We start from the raw sequence: 17708 nt of genomic DNA, 5'->3' as shown, positions 1-17708 counted from the left end.
AATTTTCTTTAAATCCCCTCCTTTCCCTTTGCTTATTAGCAGCACCAAATTTTTTCTAACAAAATAAATATGCATTTTGATTTTTAAATTTTAATTTACATTTCTAGAGCAGGTTCAACTACAGGAAAGTTGAAGTCTCAAGGCTTAAAAACCATTTTAGAAAAAGTGATGTGAAAAGGTTTGATGTAAACGCCTGAGTCCCACTGGTGCATTTTACATGCTTTCCAAGTCCTTTCTGAGTTTCAGGGTCTGGAATGGTTGGCTTTGTCCTAGTGTTCTCTTCCTGAAACTCAGTGTTAAAATTTATGAAAAGCAGCAGATTGTTTCTACTTCACGTTTTCTGTTTATCCCTCATGAGCCCAGACAAGTAGTCACAATTGTATGTTACCTGCCTTAAAAAGAAGCTATTTATGTCTACTTGACTGTTCATTTTGCTATGGTATCCACCGGGTTGGCAACCATGAAATTCAGTCTGGTGGTTTTTATAAGTTGGACACGAGCTTATTAGAAATGATTTAAAAGTATAAAATCATTTCTCATGGGCTTTCGTAATAAATAAACCTTATGACCAGAAACTACCTGTAGTCTAGACGTTTATTCAAGACCTGCAGAATCTGTAGTGTATAGGATTGGAGATCCACTGAAAGGGCAAGAAAAAGACAAGTGCTTCTCAGTGTCAGCAATTTTGGTATATAGAGCTTTAAAGAAAAGCCTTTTAGATTTGAAAGCTGTATCATTCCTAATGTGTCAGTGACTGTTCTAATATTACAGTAATCTAAAAATGGCACATGAATCCAGCCTTTAACAAATTAGCCTACCAGATCATTAGTGATGCAGAAGTTTTATTTAACCGTGAAATTTTTATTAGTCATGATCATTTACTACTTTATCTCTCTAAGTCAGAACTGTTTAGAGAAAACAGAATGAGTTTATAAAGATTTCTCCCACGGATTTCAGTGGAAAACAGTTTCAGGTGTAAGAGGAAGTTTTCATGAAGAAGAATCAGAGTTTATTAAATTTTCTTTAGAATCATCTTACCTCCTGGAAGCCCTGGGCAACTGGGCCAGTGCTTATTTTCATGGCTGTGTTTAATCTCTAGAAACATTTTCCATTACTGCCTTACTAACGTTGTTTCCGTCATAAGAGAGAAAAATCATTTTTAGAAGAAAGCTTCAATATTACTGTGATAACCTTTGTTATCTTTTTCCACACTATTTCCTTTGGGCTAAATCAGCATGCAGCCGTCTAACGCAGATCATGATAAACCCCTTTCTCTGAGATTTTACTAATCGCTGCGAACTAAACCAGAAGTTAGAGTTGGTTGCTTACGCAGATCGCACCTCATCCTTTGAGATTTCCTCTTGACAATTAGAGGGTCTTCTTTCTTCCTCTTCCCAGTTTGGAGACTCCCAGCAACTCCGGCTTGTCCGAATCCTGCGAAGTACTGTGATGGTTCGTGTTGGAGGTGGATGGATGGCCCTGGATGAGTTCTTAGTGAAAAATGATCCTTGCAGGGGTAAGGAGATACTTATGTCAAGATAATAACACCACGAAAGTATATCGATCTTGAATTATTTTCCAGCATCAAAAACACAGTGGGGCTAATTTTGGTCATTTATTACAGTAAGGAATGTTTCACATTGGTCTGTCAGCCTGAAGTTCCCAAAGAACTTGTGGCAATTGTGTAAACCGTGTTCCTCTCATAGTTTTTTTTTACTTCTCCTGGATAACTAGGAGACTGGGAGGCAGGAAACACTAGAATAGATTTTCCTTTGTGAGGCGTTCCCATCTGCAAGTTTCAAAATGAGCAGTTCTACCAACCAGGGGAAGGATTTCCTCTGTCGTTAAGTAGCAAAGTAAGGGGAAAGAAAATTGAGTGACGAAGACTGAAGATACCGTACAGTAAAAGTTTAAAAGCAGAAGTTTTTGTGAAATTAGGGGGAGGCGAGGAAAGCAGTATTGAAAACTTTTTTTAAATAATGAACTGCTAATTTGACTCTGAATTTTGAAGTTACAGATTAGAGCCTTAACAATATGCACACATAATATACCATAGCTCTCAGGTATCTGGGAGTGCGTTCCCAGCAGCCAGTCAGCAGGCCTGCCTTCTATATTTTGGAAATAATGCAGCTGAAGGTAATGCAGCTCCATTTACGAAACAAAGAATTGAGAATGCAGAGTGTTCTGTGGGGTAGCCTAGGAAAGTTAGCTCAATTGGGGTGAAGCCTTCCAAGTACATTTTTCATCCTGAGTCAGACCTTTGAGTGTTTCCCTTCACAGGGCCAGTTTTCTCCTAAATTGTGCGCTAAAGGCCCAATCTGAGCAACCCTTGCATAATCAACTACTGTACTTTGTTTCTTCTCCTGCTAACAGTTTTCTTGAATGTGATTGGTATCCTGTGTCATTTCTTCTAGTTCATCATCATGGGAGTAAAATGTTACGTTCGGAATCAAACTCTTCAATTACTACTACTCAGCCTACTATAGGTTGGCGACCCCTCTCTTTGCCTCTCCCCTCTGACCTCTCCTCTTTCCTACTTTGACATTCTTGCTTTAATCGTTTTGTTTTAAAATAACATGCTTCATCCATCGCGTATGGCTTAACTCACATCCAGCTGAGCTGGTGCTTCCAAATTGAAATTCTGGACTTTCAACACGCTTCGGGTGTTGCAAATGTAGGGGTTGTGTAAGTGATCAAACACAAGCTAACACCCTGCACACGGGGTTCTGGCGGCGCCTTCTCCGAGTGCACGTGTGTTGGTGTGAGTGTTGCATCACAGATGACCTCACGGATCCTGGGGTCTGCTGTTTGTTATTTTGCATGCTGTAAAACCAAGTTTTTAAGGCATAAAATAAAAATACTAGCCGCCTCATTGAAAGTGCAAAACCTGAAAGTTTCTGTGTCGTCGTCATGATTAACAACCCATCTCTCATTCTGTGTAATTGTCCAATTAATCCCGATGGTGAAAGACTGGCAATTTCCTGACCTCGGTAGTACACGCAAAAGACACAGTCCCCGCCTCCCTGGCTTGTCCCCTCAGGGTGGGGATGGCATAGTGAAACCCTGCAGGCATCAGTAGTGGGTGGATTAACAATATTTGAGCATGAGCTTGTCATTTTCATGCTGACTCTCTCTTTAATAGTGGTTACTCTTGGCTGGTGTCTAGTGTTAGAATAAACACACTTTTATTTTTTTCTTTCCCCAACTGGCCTGTATCCGAAAGGAATGCATTGTAAAGGAATGCATTTGACTTTTTGTGATGCTGAGTTGGAGTTGGCATGGCAAAAAGGTGTTCTTGCAATCCTCCACGTGGTCTGTGGCGCCAGATGGCAGTTTTCCCCTCCCCCCCGCACCCGACTGAGCCCCTCTTTTTTTTTCCTTCCTTTCGTTTGTGTGCCTTGTGTGTTCCGTCATCCAGCTAAAGGAAGGACGAACATGGAGCTAAGGGAGAAGTTCATCTTGGCGGATGGAGCCAGTCAGGGAATGGCTGCTTTCCGGCCTCGGGGCCGAAGATCGAGGCCCTCATCTCGGGGAGCCTCGCCCAACCGGTCCACATCCATGTCCAGCCAGGCTGGCCAGGCGGCCTCCCCACAGGTCCCTGCCACCAGCACACCCAAGGTAGAACTCGTTTCCTCTTCCTCTGCGCTCACTGTCTAGAGTATGCTTTTGAATGTTTGGGGGGGATCCCTAGAATTTGTAGGACCAGCTTTCTCCAAATGTGTCCCTTCTCACAATATGGAAGATGAAGAATTAAAAAGTGTGTGTGTGCGTGTGCACGCGTGCGCGTGTGCTTTTGCCCTGTGGCCCATATAAAGACGATCTATTTAGGGGCTTTGGTTACCTTTCAGATTGTTTTTTCTTTTTAAAGCTTCATTCATGTTTTTGGTGTATATGATTTGCCATCAGACCTTTTCTATTTGTTTTTGGTTTTTTATTTTTAAGTTTTGAATTTTATTTATTTTTTATACAGCACGTTCTTATTAGTTATCTATTTTATACGTATTAGTGTATACATGTCAATCCCAATCTCCCCATTCATCCCACCACCACCCCCGCCGCTTTCCCCCCTTGGTGTCCATCTATTTGTTTTTAATGATGATCATTCTTACTGTGAAATGAATGGCTGTGAATCTCTCTTTCCGTGGCTTTGTTTTTTTATCTGCCGTCCTTTACGTTTGATTTGCCATTGTTCCATACAGATTCTCCATCCTTTAACACGCAATTATGGTAAACCCTGGTTGACAAACAGCAAGGTGTCAACTCCTTGTAAACCAGCTGAGTGCTCAGACTTCCCCATGTCATCTCCAGAGGTATTGTAAGGCCCCAGATTCCAGCCTAACAGCCGTCTTTAACTGAAACGATCACCTACTAACACTGCTTCACCTCACCCTTAATAAATGTACTTTTGATAATAGGTCGTCTTTTTACAGACTTCTATATAATAAGTCTCAACCCTAGGAACGTGAGAGTAAGGGGTGAACACAAAAGACGGTTTATAGCTCCTCAAAGGGCGTCAGCCTAACCTAGTCACCTCTGCAGGCTCTCAGCCTTTTTTGTTTCTCTGTTCTCTTTCTCATACTTAATTTTGCTTTTCTCCCCTGGGAGAGTGACATACAGGAGATTATACCCAGACCTAAGTCAGGTTTCTTTTCAAGCTGATGGTATGCTTTTGCTTCTAGACATAATTTGGGCAAGAAATGCTGTAACCCTTTTTAGGTGAGAGTGAGAGGCAGTATCATTTGCAAGAGAATCACTTAAATTAAAAGAATGTGGACTGAGTGTTCTCTCTGGGCAAGGTCCTTCTGACTGTCTGGTATGTCTATTTCTGCCCAAGAACACTGGGTGGATGAGCCCCAAGCCTTTTAGTTACCAGCGCAAGGGGCTGGGGGCTCGGATAGGCAAAAGGTTATCTGTCATTCTCAAAAGGTATGTATCTTTATTAGACTTAATGATTTTTTTCAGGACCCTCTCACTTTTTTAAATGACATGCTATATGGGGATAAGATATTTAGGAGATATAAAATTTGCCGAGATTAACTTATATATCAGATCATTTATATTCAATTGGAAGTCAACCACACGTCTTTTAAAGAAAGTTCTCTGTAAAATGATAAACATAGGCACCAAATAAATCACATATTTGATTAGAATCACCATAAGGAAGGGAGAAAAATCCCTAAAGAACTGTTATTGAAACCAAGGAGGTATTTCATATTAAAGGCAAGGACTCCTGGATAAAACTAATTTAGTACCTCTCAAAAGCCTTTTATGCTTTTCAAAACTCTTATCTGTTATGTAACCCTCACACTCATAATGAGAGGTAGGCAGAGAAAATGTCATTGCCCTCCTGACTCAGATTGAAATGATGGAAATGGAAATTGCAGATGGTGGTATAGAGTTGGGGCAGAAGCCCATTCCTCAACTCTTCCTCATCCCCCAGCCCCTCATTTCTCCCCCTTCCCTCAAGTGAGTGATGTTAATTTCATATGTTACGTCTGAGGCGTCTGTCGCTTCTGATGGATCTCTTGTAGCCAAAACTGAGAGCAGTTGAAGGAACCTAAAGTGACATGTTTGCTTTAAATATTCAGGGCTGTGCTACTCTGTTCAAATTTTTGAAAAGTGGAAACCCCCCCCCCCCACAAATTTAAGTCTATTATTTTGGCTAATACAAAGCTAGGTTTCATTTCAAATAGCCTCATGAGGCAAAACAACAGTATCCTTCTATGGAAGGGTCTTTAAGAGCACGGGGTAGGTTTGTGACTATAAAATCAGAATATCAAGGCATCTGAAAAGAATGCTCTTGGTCCTTCATGGTAATGAACTGTCATCTTGAGTGATACATTTCATCACCTGTGAGTCCTCACTCTCTCCTGGGTTGTTGAGATTCTGAGTTAGGAATTTAACTGGAGCAGAGCTGTCAGAGTTCGGGCAAATTACTGCCCTCTTCAGGCCCTCCTCTTTCACAGTTGTGAAAAAGTGAGTAGGTAAGTGTGAGGATTAATTGTGGTTAGACTAGTGAGAGTATTTTCAATGCTTAAGCATCTTTTTTTTGGCTGCGCTGAGTAGCATGCAGGATCTTAGTTCCCCCACCAGGGATCGAACCCCTGCCCCCTACCATAGGAGTGCAGACTGGGCCACCAGGGAAGTCCCAAGTATTATATGTATACGAATTCTATATAAATCCTATATTTAAATGTATGTAGAGAATACATATGTAAATGAATTATGAATATCATTAATATTAATAAATTGCAACCCTGATATATCTAAAGGTCTTACATATGCTTTATTATTAAACATTTAAAACTATTTAATAAAGGAAAATTAATTTTTCAAAAAGCATATGTAATTGTTTAGATCTGTTTCCTCCAAACAGCTCCCTGACTGTGAGTTCATTGAGGAATATGATGTCTTTATACTTCCCAGATTTGTTTTTGTTTTTTGTTTTTTTTTAACTTTGGGAGAATTTCCAAAATGTTGTAGTGATCCAGGAAACGTGAATGATTTTAGATTTAGAATAAAATGTCATAGTTGTGATTACTTTAGACATTCTCTGCAAACTCCTGTAAGAATTTTAAGAGAATCATCCCCAAACATTGCCTAGGTATCTTGTAAGGACCGTAGACAGTGACGGAGCCAAGAGAGGAAGTGACATCTTACCAAGTTACAGAATGTCGCTTTTTTCTCTTTTTGGCAGTTATGTTTGTTTAAATGGTGGCTGTCTAGGCATTCCTTATTTTCTTCCTGTTCAATTTCTGTTTATTTATTTCTGTCTAGTTCCCTAAAAACCTTGCAGGCAGCAGAGAGTCCAAGCACGATTTTTTAGAGGCCAGTCTTCTCTCGGGACCATGCAGCCACCATCATCTTTTTGGCTCTACTCTCTCAACTCTGTGATAATTCACTGACAATCTGAAAGATACTAACATACTCAGAGTTTGTCTGTGTTTCCTCGGGGACTCTCCACTTTTGTGTTTTCTCTCCAACATGAATTCATTTTCTTTAGAGGGGTCCCTCTGAATTTAGGGAGAGAATAAGAAATTAGTGGAGAAAAGCAAGTGAGAACCCCATGCCTCCTCACCTCCTGAGTGTCTAGTGGAGGGTTCCCACCCATCTGTGAAGTGGTGTCAGTGGAGAATCACGGGACAGGAGCAATATCTGAAATGTCTTTTCCCTGATTCGACACAGGGAACGCCGATACAGGGAAGCAAGCTTCGACTTCCGGGATATTTATCAGGGAAAGGCTTCCACTCCGGGGAAGACAGTGGCTTGATCACAACCGCAGCTTCCCGAGTACGGACACAGTTTGCTGGTGAGTCTGCTGCGTTCCGTCTCTCGTGGCTTTGCAGTGTGATCTGAATATGAAAATCCCATTTCTTCCTAATCGGGGAAGACAAATCAATGCTGCTGTATTCTTCTGAAATGACAAGTGGTCCCAGTCCTCCATCAAAGGTAGGGGATCAGTGAGCCATGGGCATAAGGGACTCAAACATCCCTTTTGGAAAGTACCAGAGAAAGATGAGACAGTGACTGTGGAATTGAAGAAAAACTGTGGCAGGATCTACCCCTTCCGACCGAAAGTCTGGCCTCCTCTGCTGCTTGGAAATTGCACTGGGTTCTGTTTGGGGTGGTTGGAAAAACCCAGCTGCACTGGCCCTGACCCCGGGGATCCTAAGCACAGCAAGCCTGAAGCTTCTTTAAACTCTCAAGTCTTTTGTCTTCAATTCCTTTGTGCTTCGAATTACTTATCCTAGGCAAAACTTGTGCTGTGCGTTCATACTGCACATGTCCCTGGGTTATACCTGCCAAACTTTGGAAAACACAGTCTCAAGGGATATATCTATTCCTTATGTCTGTGTGTGGTAAATGGAATTCCATGTTAAGTGGGGTAGCCCCCAACCTGCTTTTTGTTTGTAAATTGAGCTTTTTGTATATTTCATCTACTTAGAGTGGGAGCAAGGCCATGAAATCAACATGTATTTCTTGAGCGCCTACTGGGTGTCCAGAAAACTGACTGAGGTTAAACGGTGGCACTGAGTTTCAAGAATCGGTGGCAGCTGGATGCAGTAGGAAGGGTGACCCATCTCTGCCCTCTCTCCTCAGATCCCAAGAAGACCCACAGCCGACCAGGAAGCCGAGCTGGCAGCAAAGCTGGTAGCCGGGCCAGCAGCCGCCGAGGCAGTGATGCATCAGACTTTGACATCTCGGAAATCCAGTCCGTGTGCTCCGACGTGGAGACTGTCCCCCAGACACACAGGCCTACGCCCCGAGCAGATTCTCGGCCGTCCGCAGCCAAGCCTTCCAAAATCCCCACACCCCAGAGGAAATCACCTGCCAGCAAATTGGACAAGTCCTCCAAGAGATAGTGCAGTTGGTTCTACCACTGTCCTTCCTAAAGCCTTTACTATTTAAGTCTGAAAGATGTAACATATGATGTAGAGACTATTGTGAAATAATGCAAGAGGTGAGTTTAAAGTTCTGCAGATGGCCTTATTTGTGTATTTGTCTTTTTCTTTTATCTGTATAATTTGGATCAGATAGTCTGGGGTTTTAGTCACATCCTCCATGAGGGGGGAGAGAGTTTGATAGGCACTAACGTTTCTGCACTGAGCGTGTGGAGCACACCTGAGATCACTATACCTGCAGGTAAGTCCACGACTTCCCGACAGCCAGCCCTCCACTGGGAGCTAACATGAAGGATACCTCAGGACACCTTCTTGCTTCTCTGGAAACTCTGAAAAGCCAAAAGACACCCACAGCGATCTATTCCAAGATGATCTAAGTGTAAACTGCAAGATGGGGGGCAAAAAGACAAACACACCCGCCGCAGTTCTTAACCTTGTACCTGACGGAGAACTCACAGAAAGTTCCTTTCTGCACCTGCCCATGCTCTGAGATTCCCAGACTCTTGCGCATTTCTGTGCCATGGCTTCACCTGAGGCCAGAGGCGTCCTGGACGTGAGCCCTCTTATCCTGTAAGAATATCATCATAAAGTGCATTCATGTAAATGTGAGGTTTTCTTTTGCTTGAGTGGACAGTAGCACCTGTACCATTGAACTCATTTTGTATCAAAGCAAGTTTGCTTGCAGAAAAGCTATGAAATAAAACATGTCCCTTAACTACATTGCTATGGAATTAATTTTTTTCCCCAGGGAGAAAAAGTCAGTGTATTTTTTTATGAGCAAATATCCATTTGGAGTGACCAAACGAGACTTACTTAAAAATGGGTTTATTTTGATTTTCTCATCTGAAGTAATCATGTTCTGGTATTATATCTATATTTAATATAAACCTTTTAATTTATTATGTATACTCACATACTATAGGAAGATATTAGTATGCATTTAATAAAACATATTCACTTGAACATATGGCATACCTGATTATTTAAAGTGAACTTTTTCTGTTTGCTCTAAATAAAGCTTATATGGACGATCTCTCTTTACTAACAGTGTGACAGGCTAAGTTTGGGGGACAAAAAACACAGGGATATAATACATAAGAAATGATAAAATAACATTAACCATTCTATAAATATTTTTAATATGTACCAACCATGTGCCAGCCTCTGTTGGTGACACTGAGGCGCTCTTATATTCAAGGGGAAAAAGCTAATAACTAAATCAATCACTAAAAAACATGAACTGAAACCAGGGGATGTATGACAGGGTAATGTAGTTACATTCCCTCCTGTGTACATTTAAAAATCAAATGATAAAATTTTCTTAAATATAAAAATGGCATCAAATATAATTAGAAGAATGGCAGATGATGGTTCCTTTGGGTATGACCGGTCACAGTTCTCCCTGTGACTTTGTAAATTCATTTCAGCACACGGCATTGGTGGCATTTGGGTTCAGGAGTTAGTTAAGATAGTCTTGTGTTTTCCCCACGTGGTCTTTTTCATGGAGGCCAGCGTTGAATTGAAGGGCCTGGAGTCTCCGGAGACAGAAATTAGGTGCCGCTTTTAAGTGACTCCTTTCTCAAAGCATGGGTCTCAAGTGCATGCCCTTGATGGGAAGGGTGATTCTAACCTATGGGACCACTTGCTGTAATTCATGCGTTTGATTGTAAACACCTCATCTGAGAAGGCAGCTGAAATTGCTGTTACTCCTTTGGTGCTTTGCATAGGATCACATTTCCACTTCAAAGACAAATTTAAGGGAATAATTTTATCTGGGCTCATTTGAATGCTGCCCCTGATAAAGAGCTAGGGAATTTGCTTTTTGTAGTAGGAAGTGGTGAAAGATACTTCGAGAGTCCTAAGGAACTGCTTCCAGCTACCAGCAATTGTCCTCCTGGGGAGCTTTTCACACTTTGATGCCTGATATTTGTTTCCTCTTGAATGTTTGTTTCCCAGAGCCTCAGGCTGACTTCTGAGGTCCTCCTGGAAGTTTCCCTCCTCTTCGCTACACAGTTCCTTCTCTTTTCTTTTTGTCTTTCTTTCTTTTTTGTTTTCTTTCCTACTTTTTATTTTAAAAACATGACATTGGAATGAATCGCAATGCTAAACATCTTAAAGATTGGCTCTGTTAGAAGATAAACTGAGGCATACTAAGAATTTTTAGGAGCTCTACGAAACAGACACAGACATAGAGAACAGACCCTGTGGTTGCCAAGTGGAAGGGGAGGGTGGGGTTAACTGATACAAACTATTATATATATGGTGGATAAACAAGGTTCTGTACAGCACAGGGAACTATATTTAATATCCTGTGATAAACCATAACGGAAAAGAATATGAAAAAGAATATATATATAAAACGGAATCACTTTGCTGTATAGCAGAAATTAACACAACATTGTAAATCAACTATTCTTAAATTAAAATTTTTATTAAAGAATTCTAAGAGTTTACTTGAGCAAAATCCAGTTCCAATCAGGCAGCGCCAAACCGGAAGTGGTTAGGAGTCCACCAACAGGAGAAAAAGCAGAGGCAGAGCCAGGAAATTATTGAATGGCTGTCACTTAGAGCCCAGTTGACTGTTTGTGATTGGCTGTCCTTAGGCTTTGATTTCATAACCTCGAGGCATTTACAGAACTAGATTTTGGTTTTTGTTTTCCTAGGCCCCTGAGGCATTAGAGCCACTTGGATCTAAAGGCCTCCTTGTTTAATTAATTGAACGGTTCTTAAGCGTTAAGGCAGCTGAATCATGGAGTCGATTTTTTTGCCTTAAAAATAAATACTAATTCTCATGAAAAAATGGAGTGCAGAAGGGGATGGGCCTGGACAAATCTCAGATCTGGTTCCTTTTATGGCAAATAAGGGTGGAGGGGCTTGGAAGTGCCCTGTTGGCTGCTGGGGTTTGACCCGTAAAACAATGAAGAGGAAGAGAGGCAGGGAAAGGATCTTGTTTCCTTTTTGATCATTTTTTAAGCTTGCTTCACGTATTTGCAACAAGGGAAATCGGGATGAGGTATAGTCATTTACTCCTTTTTGGACAACGTGGTTTGAAATGCTTGTGCTTTTTTGTCAAACAAGTGATCTGATAGCACCAACCATACGTTTGCAAGTGCCCAAGCTACTGTGTGTGTCTCATGAGGTGGCCGCCTGGCCGGGAACTTACCTCTGGGGGCCATGAAGAAAGCAAGGACACTAAACTTGTCTCAGTACTTTAGTAACTAGGTTTCCTTGAGTCTTGTTAGGGGTTAACTTGATGGTCACCAAAATCTACTTGGATGTGAATAGAGTCATAGATGAGTTGTATGGCTTTGTGAAGTATCTGACCTACCCTGCCCAACTGTACAACTTTGGTTGACTTCATATAATTTTGGTGCAATGGAGATGTTGAATATCTTGTCAGGATAAACGACAGCAAACATATGGAATCTTTCTGGCTTCTGCTTCCTATGTGCTAAATTAAGAACACATGCAAGGCACCCTGACTTCAGACTATACTACAAAGCTACAGTAATCAAGACAGTATGGTACTGGCACAAAAACATAAATATAGATCAAAGGAACAGGATAGAGTGAAGTAAGTCAGAAAGAGAAAAACAAATACTGTATGCTAACACATATATATGGAATCTAAGAAAAAAAAAAAGGTTCTGAAGAACGTAGGGGCAGGACAGAATTAAAGATGCTGACGTAGAGAATGGACTTGAGGACATGGGGAGGGGGAAGGGTAAGCTGGGATGAAGTGAGAGAGTGGCATGGACATATACACACTACCAAATGTAAAATAGATAGCTAGTGGGAAGCAGCCACATAGCACAGGGAGATCAGCTCCGTGCTTTGTGTCCACCTAGAGGGGTGGGATAGGGAGGGTGGGAGGGAGATGCAAGAGGGAGGAGATACGGGGATGTGTGTGTGTGTGTGTGTGTGTGTGTGTGTGTGTGTGTGTGTGTATATATGATTCACTTTGTTATATATATATCTGATTCACTTTGTTATACAGCAGAAACTAACACACCATTGTAAAGCAATTATACTCTAATAAGAAAGATGTTAAAAAAAAAAGCATGCAAAGCAAAATGTGTTCAAAGCAATTTCATATTCATTTACCCACACTTTTATTGTACCCCATTATTTGAAATTAAAGACTGCATAGGAGATGAGAATAAAAAGAGATTAAAAGTTTTCAAAAGTTATCCTCAGATAAAATATTCTTTTAAAAGTTCCTCACCCTAAAAGAGCGACTTTTGCCCCAGGGCAAAGACCAGGAATTTCAGTTGCCACAGCCTTATAGACTCTATCTTTTCTGCCAGTGGGTTCCCTACTTCTTTGACAGCATATTTCCAGCAATAAGAATTTTCTGAGCAAACTCTTCCAATGTGTTTATCAGATATTTTTTGCATATATTATCATTAGCTAATTTCTCAAGGTTCAATATAATCTTAGTGTCAGATTTACACTTAACAACACCGGTGTAGGAATATATACTTATTTCAAATAGTCTTGACAACTTTTTGGTCCAAATCTTGTCAAATCTGATGAGACCCTCCCTGGTTTAACTCATGATGTGACTGGGGGGGGCTTGTTCTAGGAGTGTCTTCTCTGCTTTTTTCTTCTTTGTTTCTTGCATTCTAAGTGTCTTAAATCCATAGTTTATTTGCAGGGATCTGTTTAAGCCACATTTGGTAAAGATTGTTTTGTTAAAAAGAGATGATAAAATGTGTTCATTCACCCTGCTTGACACAGATAAAGTGCAGTCTACCACACATGCTGCGAGAACCACTGTGTCCACCTGTCACCTGGGGACACAGACACAGAGGATGCTGTGGGTGCCACCATAGGGCACATGTTACTGTTGGTCTGTAGTATGTCCATGGAGGTTGATTTCCTCCCCCTCCTCTTAGGTGAAATGTAAAACAGACATCTTGTTTTCATGCCACATCTGAACTTAGAGATCACTGTTCTACACTCTTTCTTTCTCCTCTGCTCCCAGTTATGTGAGAACACACACACACCTGTGCCAGCAGTTATATGTGATTATCTCCCTGCTTAGGTGTTCTCTGAAAATTTGAATTTAGTTCTGGCCCTTGTTACCTCTCACTTGTGCTACTACAGGACTGCCTGTTTATCGCCTCACTTTCAATGTCTTCTCCAGATGTCAGGCTGGAGGAATTGGTCCCATGGGGAGGGACAGGCCTTTCGATAATGAAGGACCAAAAGAAAGGGTGGTTAAGGTGGGAAAAGAGATACCCTTTAAACTTACACAGTTCTGTACATCAGTTATATCACAATAAAACTGGAAGGGAAGAAAAGATGGAAAAAGAGAAGTTAAGGGAGTTACATTACCTAACTGCACTGACTTATTTCTCTCAGCAAATTAGAAGCCAGGGTGTCCTGCCTGGAGTTAAGGAAAAGGTCATAGGTTATGGTGTTTGAGTTGAGCCGAAAAGGTTTGAAATAGCTGAGACCAGGGGACTGTAGTTACCCTGACCTACAGAGTGCAGCTGGGTGTAGGAACAGAGGGGGCAGAAGGTTAATTGAAAGTTAAGAGCTGAAATCAAGAGGTTTACAGACAAGCAAGAACTGAAAGAATTCAGCACCACCAAACCAGCTTTACAAGGAATGCTAAAGGAACTTCTTCAGGCAGAAAAGAAAAGGCCACAACTAGAAAGGAGGAAATTACAAAATGGGAAAGCTCACTGGTAAAGGCAAACATACAGTAAAGGTGGGAAATCATCCACACACAAATATATCAAAACCAGTAATTCTGAGAGTACAAATGCAGGATATTTGAAATCATTCGAAATTAAGAGATGAGCAAGTTAGGGAGCTTCCCTGGTAGTGCAGTGGTTAAGAATCTGCCTTCCAATGCAGGGGACCCAGGTTCAAGCCCTGGTCTGGGAAGATCTCACATGCTGCGGAGCAACTAAACCCATGCACCACAACTATTGAGCCTGCGCTCTAGAGCCCGTGAGCTACAACTACTGAAGCCCACATGTCTAGAGCCCGTGCTGTGCAACAAGAGAAAACACAGCAATGAGAAGCCCGTGCACCACAATGAAGAGTAGCCCCCGCTCGCCGCAACTAGAGAAAGCCCATGCACAGCAGCGAAGACCCAACACAGCCAAAAATAAATAACTAAATAAATTTTTAAAAAGATGAATAAATTAAAACAGTCATATACATATAGATTGCTATACCAAAACCTCATGGTAACTGCAAGCCAAAAATCTATAACAGATATATACACAAAAAAGAAAAAGGAATCCAAACACAACACTAATGATAGTCATCAAATCACAAGAGAACAAAAGTGAAAAGGAAGAAAAAAGACCTAAAAAACAAATCCAAAACAATTAATATCACAATAAGAACATACGTATCAATAATTACCTTAAATGTAAATGGATTCAATGCTGCAAACAAAAGACAGACTGGCTAAATGGATACAAAAACAAGACCCTATATATTCTATCAAACATTTGGAAAAGAGTTAACACTTATCCTTCTGAAACTATTCCAAAAAATTGCAGAAGGAACACTTCCATACTCTTTCTAAAAGGCCGCCATTACCCTGATACCAAAACCAGACAAAGATACCACAAAAAAAAGAAAATTACAGGCCAATAACACTGATGAACATAGACGCAAAAATCCTCAATAAAATACTGGCAAGCCAAACCCAACAATACATTAAAAGGATCATACACCATGATCAAGTGGGATTTATCCCAGGGATGCAAAGATTTTTCAATATCCATACATCAATCAATGTGCTACACCACAATAACAAATTGAAGTATACAAACCATATATGATCATCTCAATAGATGCAGAAAAAACTTTTGATAAAATTTGACATACATTTATGATAAAAACTCTCCAGAAAGTGGGCATAGAGAGAACATACTCGACATTATAAAGACCATATACTACAAACCCACAGCTTACATTATACTCAATGGTGAAAAGGTGAAAGCATTTCCTTTAAGATCAGGAACAGGACAAGACTGTCCACTCACACCACTTTTATTCAACATAGTTTTGGAAGTCCTAGCCACAGCAATCAGAGAAGAAAAAGAAATAAAAGGAACCCAAATTGGAAAAGAAGAAGTAAAACTGTCACTGTCTGCAGATGACATGATACTATTTATAGAAAATCCTAAAGACACTACCAGAAAGCTACTAGAACTCATCAATGAATTTGGTAAAGTTGCAGGATACAAAATTAATAAACAAATCTCTTGCAATTCTATACAATAAAAACAAAAGATCAGAAAGAGAAATTATGGAAACAATCTCATTTACCATTTCATCAAAAAGAATAAAATGCCTAGGAGACAAAAAATCTGTACCTACCTAAGGAGGCAAAAAATCTGTACTCCGCACACTATAAAATGCTGATGAAAGAAATCAAATGTGATACAAACAGATGGAAAGATATACTGTGTTCTTGGATTGGAAGAATCAATATTGTCAAAATGACTATACTATCCAAGGCAATCTATAGATTCAATGCAATCTCTATCAAATTACCAATGGTATTTTTCACAGAATTAGAATAAAAAAGTTTTAGATTTATATGGAAACCCAAAAGACCTCGTATAGCCAAAGCAGTCTTGAGAAAGAAAAACAGAGCTGGAGGAATCAGGCTCCCTGACTTCAGACTATACTGCAATGTTACAGTAATCAAAACAGTATAGTACTGGCACAAAAACAGAAATATAGATTAATGGAAGAGGATAGAAAGCCCAGAAATGAACCAACATACCTATGGCCAATTAATCTACAACAAAGGAGGCAATAATATACAATGGAGCAAAGACAGTCTCTTCAAAAAGTGTGTGCTGGGAAAACTGGACAGCTACATGTAAAAGAATGAAATTAGAATATTCTCTAACATAATTCACAAAAATAAACTCAAATTGGAGGAAAGATTTAAATGTAAACCTGATACTATAAAATTCCTAGAGGAAAACATAGGCAAACACTTTTTTTTTTTTCTAATAAGGAAGGTGGAGAGTTCTCCTCCACCTTTTTTTTAAATAAATAAATTTATTTATTTATTTATTTTTGGCTGCATTGGGTCTTCATTGCTGTGCACAGGCTTTCTCTAGTTGTGGTGAGTGGGGGCTACTCTTCGTTGTGGTGCATGGGCTTCTCATTGCAGTGGCCTCTCTTTGCACAGCATGGGTTCTAGGCATGTGGGCTTCAGTAGTTGCAGCATGCAGGCTCAGTAGTTGTGGTGCACGGGCTTGGTTGCTCTGCAGCATGTGGGATCTTCCCAGACCAGAGTTCAAACCCATGTTCCCTGCATTGGCAGGCAGATTCTTAACAACTGTGCCACCAGGGAAACCCGGCAAACACTCTTTGACACAAATCGCAGCAATATCTTTTTGGATCCATCCCCCAGAGTAATGGAAACAAAAACAAAGATAAATAAATGAGACCTAATTAAACTTAAAATCTTTTGCACAGCAAAGCAAACCATAAAAAGAAAAGAAAACCTACAGAATGGGAGAAAATTTTTGCAAACGATGCAACCAACAAGGGATTAATTTCCAAAATACCTAAACAGCTCATATAGCTCAATATCAAAATAAAAAAACAAAAAAACAACCCAATAAAACAATGGGCAGAATGTCTATATAGACATTTCTCCAAAGAAGACACACAGATGGCCAACAGGCACATGAGAAAATGCTCAACATCGCTAATTATTAGAGAAATGCAAATCAAAACTACAATGAGGTATCACCTCACACCAGTCAGAATGCCCATCATCAAAATGGCCACAAATAATAAATGCTGAAGAGGGTGTGGAGAAAAAGGAACCCTCCTATACTGTTAGTAGGAATGTAAATTGGTAGAGCTACTATGGATAACAGTATAGAGTATCCTCTAAAAACTAAATATAGAGCTACCATATGATCCTGCAATCCCACTCCAGGACATGTATCCAGAGAAAACCATAATTTGAAAGGATACATGCACCCCATTTTTCATTGCAGCACTATTTACAATAGCCAAGACATGGAAGCAATCTAAGTGTCCATCGACAGATGAATGGATAAGGAAGATGTGGTACATATATACAGTGGAATACTACTCAGCCATAAAAAATAATGAAATAATGCCATTTGTAGAAACATGGTTGGACTTAGAGATTATCACACTAAGTGAAGTAAGCCATACAGAGTAAGACAAATCTCATATGATATCCCTTATATGTGGAATCTAAAAAATAAAAAATATACAGATGAACTTATTTCCAAAACAGAAAGAGACTCACAGAATAGAAAACAAAATTTT

At 40.2% G+C, this 17708-nt stretch overlaps 1 protein-coding gene across 30 annotated transcripts in view; it reads left to right on the top strand.

Moving 5' to 3' along the window:
• Window positions 1-9122, top strand: part of DST (dystonin) — a 499741-nt gene extending 490619 nt beyond the window's left edge. For 15 of the 30 annotated variants that reach the window (XM_067753485.1, XM_067753475.1, XM_067753484.1 and 12 more), the window contains 6 exons: window positions 1399-1516; window positions 2415-2486; window positions 3419-3618; window positions 4200-4310; window positions 7186-7309; window positions 8101-9122. In XM_067753485.1, the coding sequence (XP_067609586.1) occupies window positions 1399-1516; window positions 2415-2486; window positions 3419-3618; window positions 4200-4310; window positions 7186-7309; window positions 8101-8363 (888 nt within the window). In that variant the 3' untranslated portion in view covers window positions 8364-9122. The remainder of the gene's footprint in view (window positions 1-1398; window positions 1517-2414; window positions 2487-3418; window positions 3619-4199; window positions 4311-7185; window positions 7310-8100) is intronic. The other 15 variants (XM_067753479.1, XM_067753478.1, XM_067753507.1 and 12 more) reach the window with 3 other exon arrangements.
• Window positions 9123-17708: the final 8586 nt, after the last annotated feature.

This window comes from Pseudorca crassidens, chromosome 10 (genome assembly GCF_039906515.1).
Source record: "Pseudorca crassidens isolate mPseCra1 chromosome 10, mPseCra1.hap1, whole genome shotgun sequence".
NCBI lineage: Eukaryota > Metazoa > Chordata > Mammalia > Artiodactyla > Delphinidae > Pseudorca > Pseudorca crassidens.
The sequence above is the reverse complement of the archived record's forward strand: the minus strand, read 5'-3'. Positions and strand labels throughout refer to the sequence as shown.